At 44.5% G+C, this 14,736-nt stretch overlaps 1 protein-coding gene and 1 long non-coding RNA gene across 7 annotated transcripts in view; one reads left to right on the forward strand and one right to left on the reverse strand.

Moving 5' to 3' along the window:
• ZNF507 (zinc finger protein 507) overlaps positions 1-9,643 on the reverse strand; it is a 29,066-nt gene extending 19,423 nt beyond the window's left edge. The window contains exon 1 of one of the 3 annotated variants that reach the window (XM_075838391.1): positions 9,068-9,284. In XM_075838391.1, coding sequence (XP_075694506.1) covers positions 9,068-9,110 — 43 coding nt within the window. In that variant the 5' untranslated portion in view covers positions 9,111-9,284. Of the gene's footprint in view, positions 1-9,067; positions 9,285-9,329; positions 9,415-9,445 lie in introns of those variants that run through there. The other 2 variants (XM_075838392.1, XM_075838393.1) reach the window with 2 other exon arrangements.
• LOC142661118 (uncharacterized) overlaps positions 9,152-14,736 on the forward strand; it is a 246,350-nt gene continuing 240,765 nt past the window's right edge. For 2 of the 4 annotated variants that reach the window (XR_012850634.1, XR_012850636.1), the window contains exon 1: positions 9,162-9,636. This is a non-coding gene — a long non-coding RNA (uncharacterized LOC142661118). Of the gene's footprint in view, positions 9,637-14,736 lie in introns of all 4 variants that reach the window. The other 2 variants (XR_012850637.1, XR_012850635.1) reach the window with 2 other exon arrangements.

Here is a 14,736-nt window from a genome sequence, read left to right on the forward strand (position 1 = left end):
ATAAATAAATCACAAAAACTACGACTATTCTTGCAAACAATTAGGTCTCATAAGCACGTTAACTGAAAATGAAAAAAAAGTTATAACCACCGGAAAACAGAGTAAAGACCCAAAAAATATTTTGGCCCTCAATGGGGTATTCCCAGCATTGACCTATCCAGTAGATAGGTTAGAAGTGTCTGGTCGCTGGGAGCTCTACAGGTCACAACAGGAGTCCCGAACCCCCCCTGTTCCTCCTCATCCCCCGCAGTGAGGAGGAGTTTGAATGGAGCGGAGGTTGAGCATGTGCAGTGCCACTTCATCTTAGGTCTATGGGACTGACGAAAACCGTAGCATTTTGCTCGTCTGTCTCCGTCAGTCCTATAAACTTTGATGGGGATAGAACTGCACATGCTCGTCCGCCGCACTATTCAAAGTTCTCCCCTGCGGTGAAGGAACCGGGGGGGGGGGGCGTTCTAAGCCCACCTTCTAGTGATCGGTGGAGCCCCCAGTGATCAGACACTTATCACCTATCCTGTCCAATCCGGGAACGCCTTGTCCTGGTCAGCAAGGGATTAACGTATTTGCTCATTTGACCATCTTTTTTACATCGAGATATAATCCGCAAATGTGAGAATGAGAATTAACATGCAATACCAAGTTATCCAGAATCCACTGTAGGAATATATCGAAATCTGCTTCAGAAAAAACTTCCCAAAAACAAGCGTGCCACGAACTACGGCCAAGTGTGTACTCTACTGCACAGTATTGCTGGCGATATAGCTTTTCTTATATGGCACAGTGGCAGGTGTGATGGCTACATCTCCCACGATGCAATACAGCAGAACATGCTCTGCACAGACACTGTACAGGCGGTGGATTCCCGATGATGTGAAGTGGGAGTCTAAGAGCTGACAAGAATATTACAGTGACTCTGGTGTGTGTGACATGGGGTTAAGATTTGTACAAGATAAGTAAAACAAAGTATTTGCAAAGGTTATGTAATAGTAGATGTAAACTGTGATCTTCAGAGGGAAGTGTCCGCTGAAAGCAGAGAAAGCAGAAAGTCATACACAATGAGATCACTTCCCTTTACTCTGGTTTTATTAGCAGCAGAGGAGTAACCACTGACAATACTGTGGTATGTGAGGGTGGCCGGGGGTCAAGCCTGCGCCGCTTATCACCTACTCTGGAATGCTAATTCCTTAAAAGGCTAAGCAGCCGCGCTCTAGTGACACAAGACACCGCCGCCGTTGTAAGCCGCACTACACGGAGAAAAGCAACAGCTGCGGCAACCGTGTGAACAGAGCCAAAACATTTCCTGCACATCAAACTTTCTCCCCAATGTCCTCATCCTGCAACTACTATTAAAAGGGGCTTTCTAAGACTTAAAGTCTAGCTAAACGTTTGACAAACTTCTGACATGTCAGTGACTTGTCAGAAGTTTGGATTGGTGGGGTCTGAGCACAGAGACCCCCACCAAGCGCTGGAACGAAGCATATGAAGCCCTCGTGTGAGCCGCTTCATGTCTGTTCGGCTTTTTCCTGGAAAGAAATGTATCGGTGTACGGACTCAATAGAAAGTCTATGAGCCCGTACTCAGATACATCGGCTTTCCGGAAAAAGCCGAACAGACACGAAGCGGCTGAGCGCTCACATGAGGGCTTCAGATGCTTCGTTCTAGCGATTGGTGGGGGTCTCAATGCTCGGACCCCCACCAATCCAAACTTCTGACAAGTCACTATGACATGCCAGAAGTTTGTCAAACGTTTAGCTACACTTTAAATATTGATGGCCTACCTTTTGTCTAGTTTACAAAACCCAGTGCCATCTACCCGATTAGTTAATTTGGAGTTAATAGAGGGGGGTGCTCTATTTGGCCAAGAGATGAGGATCCCAGAGTGGAGAGCGGTTACATAGAGCGTCTCGCTCTCTCTGGAGGACCTGTCCTGTATTACAGACAACACATTGATATATAAGGATACTGTGTAATGCTTCATTTGCCCTGTGGCGGCGCTACAGGGAAACTGAACACTTCTGCCAGGTTTCCCAACAGATTGCAGCTGATCGATGGGGGAGACACTTTGTGATCTGCTTATTGTTATCGGAGTAACGACCACTCGTCCCTATACATAGGAGCAGGAGCAAACGAGCACCGATCAACGATCTGTCTCATTAATCGGCGCTCGCTGCACCGGCCGGTGTAATAGGGCCTTTACTGCCAGGTTTCTCCACAGATTAGGATGATCGCTGGGGTTCCAGCAGGGGGACACTTTGTGAGCTCCTTTTTGTCAATGGACACTTTTAACATGTATGAATTGTCCAGAGCAGGGAACTCCCGTAAAAGGGGTTTTACACAGGGCGATTATCGTGCAGACGAGCGTTCACATGACGCGCTGCCGACATGATAATAATGTATGGGGACGAGCGATCGGAGTGACAACGGCTCGTCCCCATTCATAGCTCCGTGTGACAGGAGCAAACGAGGGCCGATCAACGATGTCTCATTGATCGGCGCTCGCTGGACCAGCCGATCAGGCAGTGTAAAAGGGCCTTAAGATAGGCTATCAATATTTCAATGGTTGAGGTCTGACTACCCTGACCCCGGCCGATCAATACTGAAAGGTCGCCTTTAACGCTTTATCAGGCACAGCGGCTTATCCTCACAAGGGATTGTGCCTGGTACTGCAGCTCAGTCCTAGGCACTTGAGGCTGGAGCGTCGCGGCCCCTTCATTCAGCTGATCAGTGGAGGTCCCAGGGATTAGACAATCATGATTAAATATGGATAGCCTATTTATTAAGGCTACATTCAGATAAGCGTAGCTAATCTCGGACAGTAAAAAACTGCAGTTTTCACATCCGGGGAGCACCCGTGCGGGACACGTTGTCACGGATCCACCATAGACTAGAGTCTATGGAGGGATGCGGGACATGCAGGAAAATAGGACAGTCCTATTTTTTCACTGACTTATCACACACTCAATTGAAACATCGGTCGTGTGAACGGCCCCATTGAAATACATGAGTCCGAGTGACGGCCATTGTTTTAACGGCTGTCACACGGACGAGATACACGCTCATCTGAATGAGCCCTAAGTTGCAGAAACCAACTTTAAAAGGAAACTTTAGGCAAATTTGGTGAAAACGTACTGACTTCCAACAAAGCAAATCTAAACGTATACAAGTCTGTGCAAGCCTAGTAAATAATGGTCCCTCAACAGTTAATAACCCGTGCTCTCGGCAACCTGCACAGGCTCTTGCCATAGTAAATATGCTTTTAAACTAGTAGCTCAAAGGCAAGAAAATATCCACGTACTGGTCTTGAGGAAGTCACGTTACCTACTAAAAATTCCAGGAGGGAAATTTTAAGCCACTTAGCCTCCGGGCCGAGGAACTGAACTCTCAACAAGTAGGGTGTGAGCTCCTAAACCCACTTTTATGGCTTCCATCTAACATTCAGTATACAAATTCACTGTAAAGTCCAGGCTATATATACACATTATACTTTAGGGACACGTACGAGGCAGCCATATTTATGTGAACAAGTGTTACTACATTTACTTGACTTCTAACCACACGTCTGCAATAAACTAGCACATTTGCCTTGGCCAAGAAAAAAAAAAAAGTGGGAGATGAGCGTCTCCCAGTTAACCCTGGCGCCGCTTATCTCCCAGGGAACCTGTAGTTGTGGGCAGTTAACTCTAACCTTTGCCCGATGGTAACCCTGGGGTTACGTTTCCATGTTACTCCTGCTACGTAAGCAATTTGCCAAGTACCTTCTGCATATCGTCTCCAGAATTGCGGCGACGCTTTACATTACAGCTGTTATTGCAATAGGAATTTATTTTTCTTCTTGCACACAGACTTCCTGGCAATAACCCCAACACAGTAAGAGTTTGGCTATAGACAGGGGAGCCGACGTCCCGTTGTTTAGCTCTGCGTCATATTGTTTCCACACAGCTGCTAGTCTGTAACCAGTCACAAATGGTTATTGTGCAGAAACCTAGACAAACTTACTGGTAACTAGCGATGTAGCGATTTTCTGTAGGTACTCTGACCATGGGAAATACATATTTGGTAAACTTGTGGTAGACGAGCGGGGCACCCCATCACAATGCCAGCCTCTAGGCACTATCTTCAGAGTACAGAGGGTCATATGGGAATAAAGAGACCATTTACACATCTTCCCCCTTTGTGGTTAAAGGGATTTTCCAGTAAAGTAATTGTGCAATAAGAAATTCTGTAACTTTCTGATATTCCTGGTGTTCGATCGTTCACCATTTTCAAGATCTTGGTTTTCTGTCAATGGCTGGAAACATTTGTTTACATCCAAAGGCTGAAAATCCATTGTGATCATGTTTGCTATCGTTTTGACGGCATGAATAGCGTAGTCGACTACGGTATAGATTCCCTCAAAACGACGGAACTCTTGCACAACGGAGACAAACGGAAACCATTTGCACCGGATCTGTCACCATTGAATCAACGGTGATGCAAACGGAATCCTCTGGTTTCCGTTTGTTTCAGTCGGGGTTCCGTTCTGACGGGAAGCTCCGACGGAACGTCGGAAAGGAACCCTGACGCAGATGTGAACGAAGCCTCAGCTCTATGTATATAAAATCAGCAAAGCTCCTTTAAATGAGGATTAACAAGGCATGGCGGACTTGACTTATGCCAATGTTTTTTTTATTCAGTAGGGCGGCGTAGTGACTGCTTTGCGAAGTTATTCAGGGTCTTCCAAGTACATTGTATAATTATGGACAGCTTTGCTATAACCACTTCTAGCAGATCTGAATGTTTAGACCGCGTTCGCTATCCCTGCGCCAGTAATTATAATTCACTGTGCAAATTCCTGAGCACGATGAAAACCCTATTTTCAGGCAGCAATATTTATAAGAAGTCTCTGTTCTGCTCTCAAACGGGGGAATCATGAAACAAGGCTGGTGTGGGTAAAACGCAGCCCATGACACGTGGTTAGCGACATTACAGAACCTGTCAAATCTCGAAGCCTAAGCAGCTGCTGAAAACCATCTACAGTTTGTTTCCGCAGAAATCGCAGGAACGAAAAAAAGCAAGAGAGGGAGTGGGAGGACGGATACTATTTCCAGCGCTCGCTCCAAAGCGCTCAGGCTGAGGGACACGTACGTAGATGGATGCAGATTCCATGCATTCTGCAACATATCAAATATCACGTTATAGCAGATGTCCCGAGGAGCTTTGTTTTGGTTTTTTCCACGAGCCATAAGAATTTATTCTTTCTGTCCCATTTGTGAAATCTTTGAGCAGTTTTCCAGGATTAGGAAAAAAGGATCTGTTACTTATTTCAGAACAGCGCCACGCTTGTCCATGGGCTGTGTTTGGTATTGCAACTAAGCCCCATTGACACTTAAGAAACAAAGCAAACCCTTTTGTCTAACCCTGGACAACAGCTTTAATACTCTGATGTGTTTCTGAGTTCATCTCCATCTTCTTAATAGGTAATAAACGGAGAAATGGCGCCCATTGTGGTACGGTTTATTACTCAATGATGTATTAAAGGGGCTATCCAGTTTAGTAATCCCATTTTTATATTACCCTATTAGGGAATTAAAGAAGCACTCCGACTGATTTAAAGAAGCACTCCGACTATCCCCCTCCTGTTTAAAAATGAAATGAAGCGGCACGTAGACAAGTGTATTGGCTTACATGGTGCTTTAATTTACCGGTAGCCGTGCCGTTCCAGGCCGACGTTGGGTCACATGATCTCCACCCTGACTACCCAAATCCCACAGCGTCTGCTGTAGGGACCGTAGGTCAGTCTCTCAATGCAAGTCTATCATACTCACATTGAGGCTCTCAGACTGACTGACAGACGCTGTAGGATTCAGGGTTCAGGGAGTGCGAATAGGGATCACATGACCCAGCTGCGGCCCAGAACAGAGCGGCTACCTGTGAAATAAAGCACCAGGGAAAAACATAGCCAAAGTGCTTCTTTAATAGAGGAGGTTCCTCTGTTCAGGATCCTCATCTATTATCCAGAATGTAGCGCGGTTACGTAGAGCGTCTATCATTCTGGAGGACCTGTCCTGTATTACACAGAGAACCCATTGATATGAATGGACATTGTGTAATGCCTAATTTCTCCTGTGATGGCGCTGCAGGGAAATGTAATCCTTACTGCCGGTTTCTCCACAGATCACAGCTGATCGCTGGGGCTCCCAGCAGTGAAACACTTTGAGATCTACTTATTGTCAAGGGACCCTTAAATAAGTAGGGAGTGCCCAAAGCGGAGAACTACTTTGAATCTGTTATGGTAATTCTGTAAAACGAGGGCTGGACAAAACAGGGAGCCCATAAACCAATGCACCTAGAAATTGTCTGCAAGTACATAACTTTTTGGGTTGTCTATAGAGGTTCTTATTGCCAGACCATTAAAAGAGAAAATCCTGAAGTCAATATAGATTCATGCCAATGCAGGGGTTCCATCGTTTTGACTGCAAGAATATTGCTGCACGCTGCGTTATTATTGCCATCAAATGTGAGGGAACTGCCGATGCCAATGTGGGCGAAGCCTAAGCAAGGATTTATAGTCCTGTTCCTGCACGGTGACACTTCACATTGTTATTAACCCTCCGCGTCTGCACAACCTCCAGATATTTGAGATCAGCAGCAGATACAGATGCACAGATCATGGTCAGACCAGGTGATTTCTTTCAGCAGAGAGCATCATGGGTGGATCCCGGTAAGTATTCAGGATGTGGTTTGTGGGAGCATTTTAAAACTAAACAATAAAGTTTAGTGCGAAGTAATGAAGTGCGATTAATGGCCACCGGGGGCAGCAGATGGTTAATATGGAAAAACGTATGTTGTTATTTTTTTCTTTTTAAAAAAAAATAAATAAAAGTTGAATCATAATGAAAAGTTCTGGAACTTTGTGATATACTTTGCGTTTCAATTCCTCAACTTTTTCAAAAATTCTGCTTGCTATCAGTGAATTGAAACATTTAAAGTTTACACCCAAAAACCCATCCTGACCTCATACTGTTCGTTACAATGGATCAGTCTAGGCAATCCTGTGTGAGCTGAATGCGTAGCTTACTGAGGATTGCCTAAACTGGATACAATTATAGCAGACCCTCAGCTCAGAAGTGAAGTATAAGGTCATGTTCACACTTATCACGATAGTTTTTCCACTAGCAGGACAAGCAGTCACTACACATATAAACCGGAGCATCAGCCGTACTCGTTCTCGGGAGGGGGGTCCACTGTATAGGTGATAACGGTTATATCAGTGGGGGTCTGACCGCCGGGACCCCAACTGATTGTCAGAACAGGGTCATGCACCCTGCGGCTCCATTCAAAGTCTACGGCAGTGGCAGAAACTGCCTATCGTTGGGGGTCCGAACAGTCTGACCCCCACCAATCTAACCATTATCGGCTATGCAGTGGATAGATGATAACTTGTTACAACCACAATACATCTTTAAAAGAAACGACGCCACTCCTGTCCACAGGTTGTGCCTGGTATTGCAGCTCCGCCCCATTGATGTCAACAGGGCTGAGCTGCAATACCACACATGCCCTGTAGACAGGTGTGGCACTGTTTTTGAAAGACCGCAGCCATGTTATTGTGGACAAGCCCTTTAAGTATTACAAAAGGGGTTCTAAAACTTTGAGCGCTTCCTCCCACAGGGGCCCCAGGAAAACGACCTGCAAATACAGACCTATCCTTGTCCGGAAGTCACCAAGTGGAGAGCAGGTGGTTTGTCTGTGGCCATGCGGGAGGAATTAGGAAACAGTGAACAGAATCGACAATTATCACCTATCCGTAGGAAAGGAAATAATGTGTCTGATCACTGGGACCCCACCGACCGGGAGAACAGGGTCCTGCACCCCTCGTGGCGGCTCGACTGCAGTGTGAAGAACCCCACCGATCACGAGAACAGGGGTCCCGAACCTCGCTTTCCTCAGTGAGGAGGAGGACATTGAATGGAGTGGCGGTCGAGTACGTGCGCTGCCCCTCCATTCAATGTCTATGGGAGTGACGGAAACAGCTGAATACAGTGCTCGGCTGTTTCCGTCAGTCCCATAGACATTGAATGGATCGGCAAACGCATGCTCGACCGCCACTCCATTCAATGTCCTCCTCACTGAGGAACGGGAGGTTCGGGACCCCTGTACTCGCGATCGGTGGGGTTCCTATGTATAGATAATTGTCGATTTTTGTGCAACCCCTTTAACCCTTTAAACAGAATAAAATTCCAAAATCTTGTAATGCTGCACTGCAAAAAGGGGGCAAACTTCATTTTTTTTACGTCTACATCTTTTAGCTGGTTACAATGTATCAGGGAAGGTAAAATGTATCAGTCTTTAGTCCAGAGGATTATTTAGACTGGATACATTGGTGGTTAACCCTCTGCTGTGGTAAATATTAGGTCTATATGCGGTTTCTGGATGTAAACAAAAACGTTCTTATTCACTGACAGCAAGCAGAGATCGTGAAAGTGTTAAGGAATTAAAACACAAAGTATATTAGAAAGTTGCAAACCTTGAGATTTAGTTACAAAAAAACCTGTAAACCCCCTTTAAATACGGTTATAAAATTGCGCACGGGGCAGTCATCAAGAAGGTCTAAGAGTAAAATGGCGGCCCTTGTTGCCTATAGCAACCAATCAGAGCGCAGCATTCATTTCTTAACCTGTGCTGTGATTGGTTGCTATAGGCAACAAGGACAGTTACTGCTAGTTTTGATAACTCCGCCCCCCCCCCCCCTGTGTATACATCAGGATAACGTTTAATAGAACTACAAGTCCCAGCATGCTTTGCTACCCACAGGCTCTTTAGCCGCCTCTTTCGCTACTAGAGACGTGCGGATCGGTTTATCCGATGCAACATTTAGCCAGATTCACCGATTCGCTCGTCCATACCACACATTGGGAGAATAATTTTTAATATTTTTTCATTAAAATCAACAAACGTAAATCTGAAACATAAATCTATTCATGGCAAAACGATTCGCCAATCCGTACGTCTCCACTGGTTAATACCATAGATCCAGAATGACCTTATTTACATATGCACAGGGGAGAAGCGTTAAATAAGCCCATACCTGTGTCTTTGCAGCTTTGGTGGGGACTAGAGAATGCAGGCATGCTGGGATTTGTAGTTCTATAAGCGTCACGTGACCTGTGAGACTCGCTATAGACACGTTATAATCAATATACACGGTAGGGAAGATAGCAGCCTTTGTTTTGGTCCAGCAACGTGACAGCAATGAAAGGGGCAGGCCCCTCATAGACACACACAGGAGAGGAGGCTCCAGACACGGCCTGTTACCAGCTCCATCCTCCCCTCAAACCCCCGTCCCCTACCTGGACATCACCGGAGAACACCCCCGACCTCTTCGCACCATCCTCCCGCCGACCCCGCACCTCAAAATACAACGAAAAACATCATTTGACGTCAAATAGAACCGCAGCAAACTCACTCTCTTTCCTCTCAGGCGTTTCAAAATGGCGGCGTGCAGGAGGTGGATCACGTGACTCGACATGACAGGTCAGGTGGGCCTCGGCCGTGACGTCACGGGGGCTCGGCGGGGAAGGTGGGAGGAGTCGAGCAAGAGGCGGGAAGTGGCGGCGTCGCCTCCTCAGATACCTGTCTGCTGCTGATGCTGCTGATGTAGGTGACACCTGAGGCGCGAAATGTGAGAGGAAAGTGACAGGAAAATTAGAAAAGGCAGCGAAATAAATAATGGCAATTATATCTAGAGCTCAGCATCCGTTATTACACTGCAACCTGTAGCTCCTCAGCTGCTGTGAAATCACAACTCCCATCGTTCTCTCAGAAGGGACATACTGGGACTTGTAGTTTCTCAACAAGTGGATGGCTGCAGAACCAAGCATTATATGAGCCAACCCGACCCAGTGCATTTCCATGGCCGCCCTTTTGTGCCGTTTAGTCCGCCATTCCCTCAATATACAACCGATTTTGTGAGGAATTTTCCATATTTAGTCCCTCCGGACCATAAATAATAAAAACCTGACAGGAACTTATGTTAAAAAATGCAAAATATGTCCTAAATCTCCGTCAAAACAACAGTCTCGTTCAATTTAAATAAACTTTCCGGACGCATACGTAAATAATTTTCGCACTGCGATACAGCCCTATCGTCCCTATACCCCCCCCCCACCTCTGCAACCCTACGATATAAATACTTAGCGTAGACACGACGGTCAAATCATTTATTAATAACTTTGCGCCGAGTTACGCTGCGTTCAGCCGTGAAGAAGATGCAGCTTTTTTTCACGCGTCGCTTTTTGTTTTCTCTACTCTCCACCATAAAGCGGTTTCTCATCCTCGTATACGGAAAGTCATCCTTTCCCGAGCCCGACAAACCAACCAGCTTTTCGAATTGCAAAAAAAAAAATAAAAAATTTTTTTTTTCTTTTTTTTCGTTCCCCCACAGCCAGACTTTCAAATACAATAAACCGGAAAAAAAAAAAAAATATACCCAATTTGAAGGGAATTCAACAATTCCCTGATTAAATTTTGATGGAGGCTGAAGACCTACCCAAGCGGGCTGATAACCTGACTGACATTTGGAATAATTATTAGTGTTTAATTACGTTTTTTATGAGTGACACATCAGTGAAGCGAAAGGGGGTAATTATTCGGTCGTGAGTGACAATTTTTTAAAAATGTATGCTTGTCACTGACAATGATGGACATTTGCTAGGCGGAGGAATCTAAACCTGCCATGGTTTGTTGGCCAATATGACTGACATTAAGGGTTTCGTAGAAAAGCTGAAACTATAATGAATCGGTTATAATATTTATGAGTGACAATCTAACAATGCATAGGGGTCTCAGCGTGGACATGAGTGATACTATTTAGATGTAAGTGAGATTCACATGCAATAAGGGCTGGTATAATAGGTCTGCATAGCTTGCACTTTATTCCCAGCTGTCATGCACAGCTAGCATTCTTCATTAAATGTCACGCCATGGCAGCTATGACAGCGGGAAAGTAAATGTGGCCTAAAGGTGCGCTTCAAGACAATATGCATAATATATTTCACCATACATTCGTATTTTAAAAAGAAAGTAATTGCGCTGCATGGTAATTTTCATGTCCTGCCAAGCATTCTCAACGCTTGCTAGCAGCGAATGAAATTTTTTTAAGGGCCCTGCTTGGTAAAACGGCATTAGGAAAGTCAGCTTAACTATTAAAATCCACGACTATCTAAAAGTTGTACAAATGCCGCGCTGTCTGCTTTTACTGTGTATCAGTAGGAAAACACGGGCGCTGCCTGCGCGCTGGGAAGTGGGAAGAGTTACGATGATGAAGGTCCTTACCGAGGAACGAGTTCCCGGAGAAGTCAGGTTTTGCGTTACGATGATGAAGGTCCTTACCGAGGAATGAGTTCCCGGAGAAGTCAGGTTTTGCGTTACGATGATGAAGGTCTTTACCGAGGAAGGAGTTCCTGCAGAAGTCAGGTTTTGCGTTACGATGATGAAGGTCCTCACCGAGGGATGAGTTTGCAGAGAAGTCAGGTTTTGCGTTACGATGATGAAGGTCCTTACCGAGGAACGAGTTCCCGGAGAAGTCAGGTTTTACGTTACGATGATGAAGGTCCTTACCGAGGAATGAGTTTGCAGAGAAGTCAGGTTTTGCGTCACGATGATGAAGGTCCTTACCGAGGAAGGAGTTCCCGGAGAAGTCAGGGTTTGCGTTACGATGAAGGTCCTTACCGAGGAACGAGTTCCCGGAGAAGTCAGGTTTTACGTTACGATGATGAAGGTCCTTACCGAGGAAGGAGTTCCCGGAGAAGTCAGGTTTTGCGTTACGATGATGAAGGTCCTTACCGAGGAACGAGTTCCCGGAGAAGTCAGGTTTTGCGTTACGATGATGAAGGTCCTTACCGAGGAATGAGTTCCCGGAGAAGTCAGGTTTTGCGTTACGATGATGAAGGTCCTTACCGAGAGGAATGAGTTCCCGGAGAAGTCAGGGTTTTTTTTCCGAAGTTTGCAGACAAGAAATTTTTTAGCCCCAGATATTTAAAAAAAAAAAATGAAAAATTTAAATAAACTTTTATTTAGGGGCCTTTAAAAAAAATTAGGGCGAGAATAGGTGACTAGTTCGGTGCTGCGTGCCAATTTGCATGTACCAAGAGGTAAATATTTTTTATTTTAGACAGAGAAAATAAATAAAGATATATTTTTTACAAATATTTAGAGAAATTGTTATATTTTATACATTATGAATACATAATAATCATTGACATCTTGAAAACAACTCAAACATGGCAAAGCCAAATTCTGGTCTTGAGGGAAAACATAACCTGTAAATCTGAGCCGAAGCAATCCGTCCGTTCCCGCCAACCGTACGCGTCTTTATTCTTAAAAGTGTAAGCGACATTCGGCCCAGTTTTGTATTATACTAACCATTAATCTACAGCCGCCCAGAACGCTGGGAATTTAGTCTGCAAAACTTTTTTTGGACAATATTTTTTACATCTCATGTTTTGTTTTGTTTTTTGCACATTTTTATTAGGTCGTTTTTAGTAAACATAAAAAAATGGAAATAACAAAAGTAGCATCACAACACAAAATCATTGCAAAGATGACAATACTTGGCAGTAAAATAAGTGTTTAACTAACAGCCAGGGCGGGTTTGTGGATCTTGTCCTATCATTTAATAAAAAAAAGAATTACATTGTTTGGTGGGACATAGATTCAAAATGCACTATTAAATAAAATGAGATTATTAACTACATTTATTGTTTTTTGCATAGCGGAAAGGTACAGATGTAGCAGAGCTGAATTGGTAATTGAACTGTTTATTTTGTGCACCGTGATGCACAGACTGTAGTTGTCCAAAAAAAACTCTGCTAAGCACTGAATTTTCTCTGCTATATCTCTGGGGAACTACATGCCAATTCAGAGCTAATGGATTACAGGGGAGTTCATATAAAGCTGCGGCCTGTTGCATATGAGTAAATTACGGATCCCTGTTACACGGATCTGCACCCATAGATATCTATGTGCTCTACTGTACCCCTGTATGCCTCTGAATCATTCTAAGGCAAATTGTGTATTAAAAAAATGGTGGCATATTCCGTTGCATGCTGTATTATGGAGGTATTTTCCCCTAGAAACATCGGTCCTATAGGAGAATACGGCTCTGCAATACAGAACCATAGGGTGCTGCTGCCGTGCACTAGGCCATGGGTGTCAGATATTTTGTGACCCAGTCTACCAGTATCATGCCATACTGGTCTTGCCTAGACATTCTCCTTCGGGTTCTGTGTTGCCGTGTGTGGACAGCATATTTTTGGCACAATATTAAGTTACCATACCCAACCTTCCGCAGGTCTCTATTTCCAGCTTTGTTAGAGAAAGTAAAAATATTATCCATGCCGGAATTCTCTGCTGTGATAATGCGATTATAACTAGAAGCGTTGACCACCTGCCTGCGGTCTACCAGTGGTCAATCTGCATTAAAGGGGTTGTCCAGTTTCAGCAAATGAATGTTATTTTTGTATAATTAAAAGATATACAATTTTCCATTATACGTTCTGTATTAATCCCTCAGGGTTTTCAAGATCTCTGCTAGTTGTTATTTAGTAGGAACATTTATGCTTTACTTCTAGTGGATACAATTCTGTCCATGGTCATGTGATGGGCACACAAGTGCTGGGATCATTAGAAGACACAGCTCTGATACACATACTGTAACAAACCGTGCACCTGTGTGATCATCACATGACCATGGACAGAATTGTATTCACTGGCAGTAAGGCCCCATGCACACGGCCGTAATTTTGATCTGCAATTAGGAACCGTAATTACGGATCAAAGTACGGACCCGTTCATTTCTATTGTCCACGGACACTTTCCCGTATATTTACGTGAAGGTGTCCGGGCCGTATAAATGACCCACAAAAAATAGAACATGTCCTATTTTTGATTTTACGGACCGTCCTCCCATACTTTATAATGGGAGCACGGCCCAGATATGCGGGTGACTGTCTGCGGCCAGCCATGCCCGTAATCACCGGCCGTCATTACGGGCACATCCGTGTGCAGGGGGCCGAAACAATGACTGTTCCTACTGAATAATAACAAGCAGAGATCTTGAAAACTGTGAGGAATTAATATAGGAAGGATATTGGAAAATCTTATAACTTTTCATTATGCAAAAAAGAAACATTCATTCCCGATAACGATTCTCCAGTTTTAATCTACATACAATGTTAGGTAACTGTGTTAGGTAGCTGCTATTTTGTTAGTAAGTGATTTCCTCCATGTCACAGGTAGGCATATGTACAGCTAAATCAGCGCTACAGTGCAAGGACCCCAACAAACATCTACATCTAAGCTTTGTGAAGCACTGATGGCAACATGGGGGTTAGAGGCGCTAACAGCAGTCACGTGAATTTGGTTTTCAATGGACTCAGGCTTTAAGGGTACAGACACATGTAGTGGCCCCTGTGAGACCGAGGTTCGGGCGAAAACTGCACCAACATTTTTTGTTTTACCATAAATCGGCGCAGTTTTCAAATAATTGTTAATATCCGCGTGGTTTTGCAGGTAACTGCTATTAATCTTGTGGATTAAAACCGCGTGTCACCATGGCTTACGTCCGCCCCTCGGCTGAACAAGAGCCACTACATGTGTCTGTACGCTTATTCAACCCTTTTTTCACTTTATGCCATACATAGATATGCTATAGATGGATGCATAGATAGAGGTATGAGATATATAGTTAGATATGTG

Source organism: Rhinoderma darwinii, chromosome 9 (assembly GCF_050947455.1).
Source record: "Rhinoderma darwinii isolate aRhiDar2 chromosome 9, aRhiDar2.hap1, whole genome shotgun sequence".
Taxonomy (NCBI): Eukaryota; Metazoa; Chordata; class Amphibia; order Anura; family Rhinodermatidae; genus Rhinoderma; species Rhinoderma darwinii.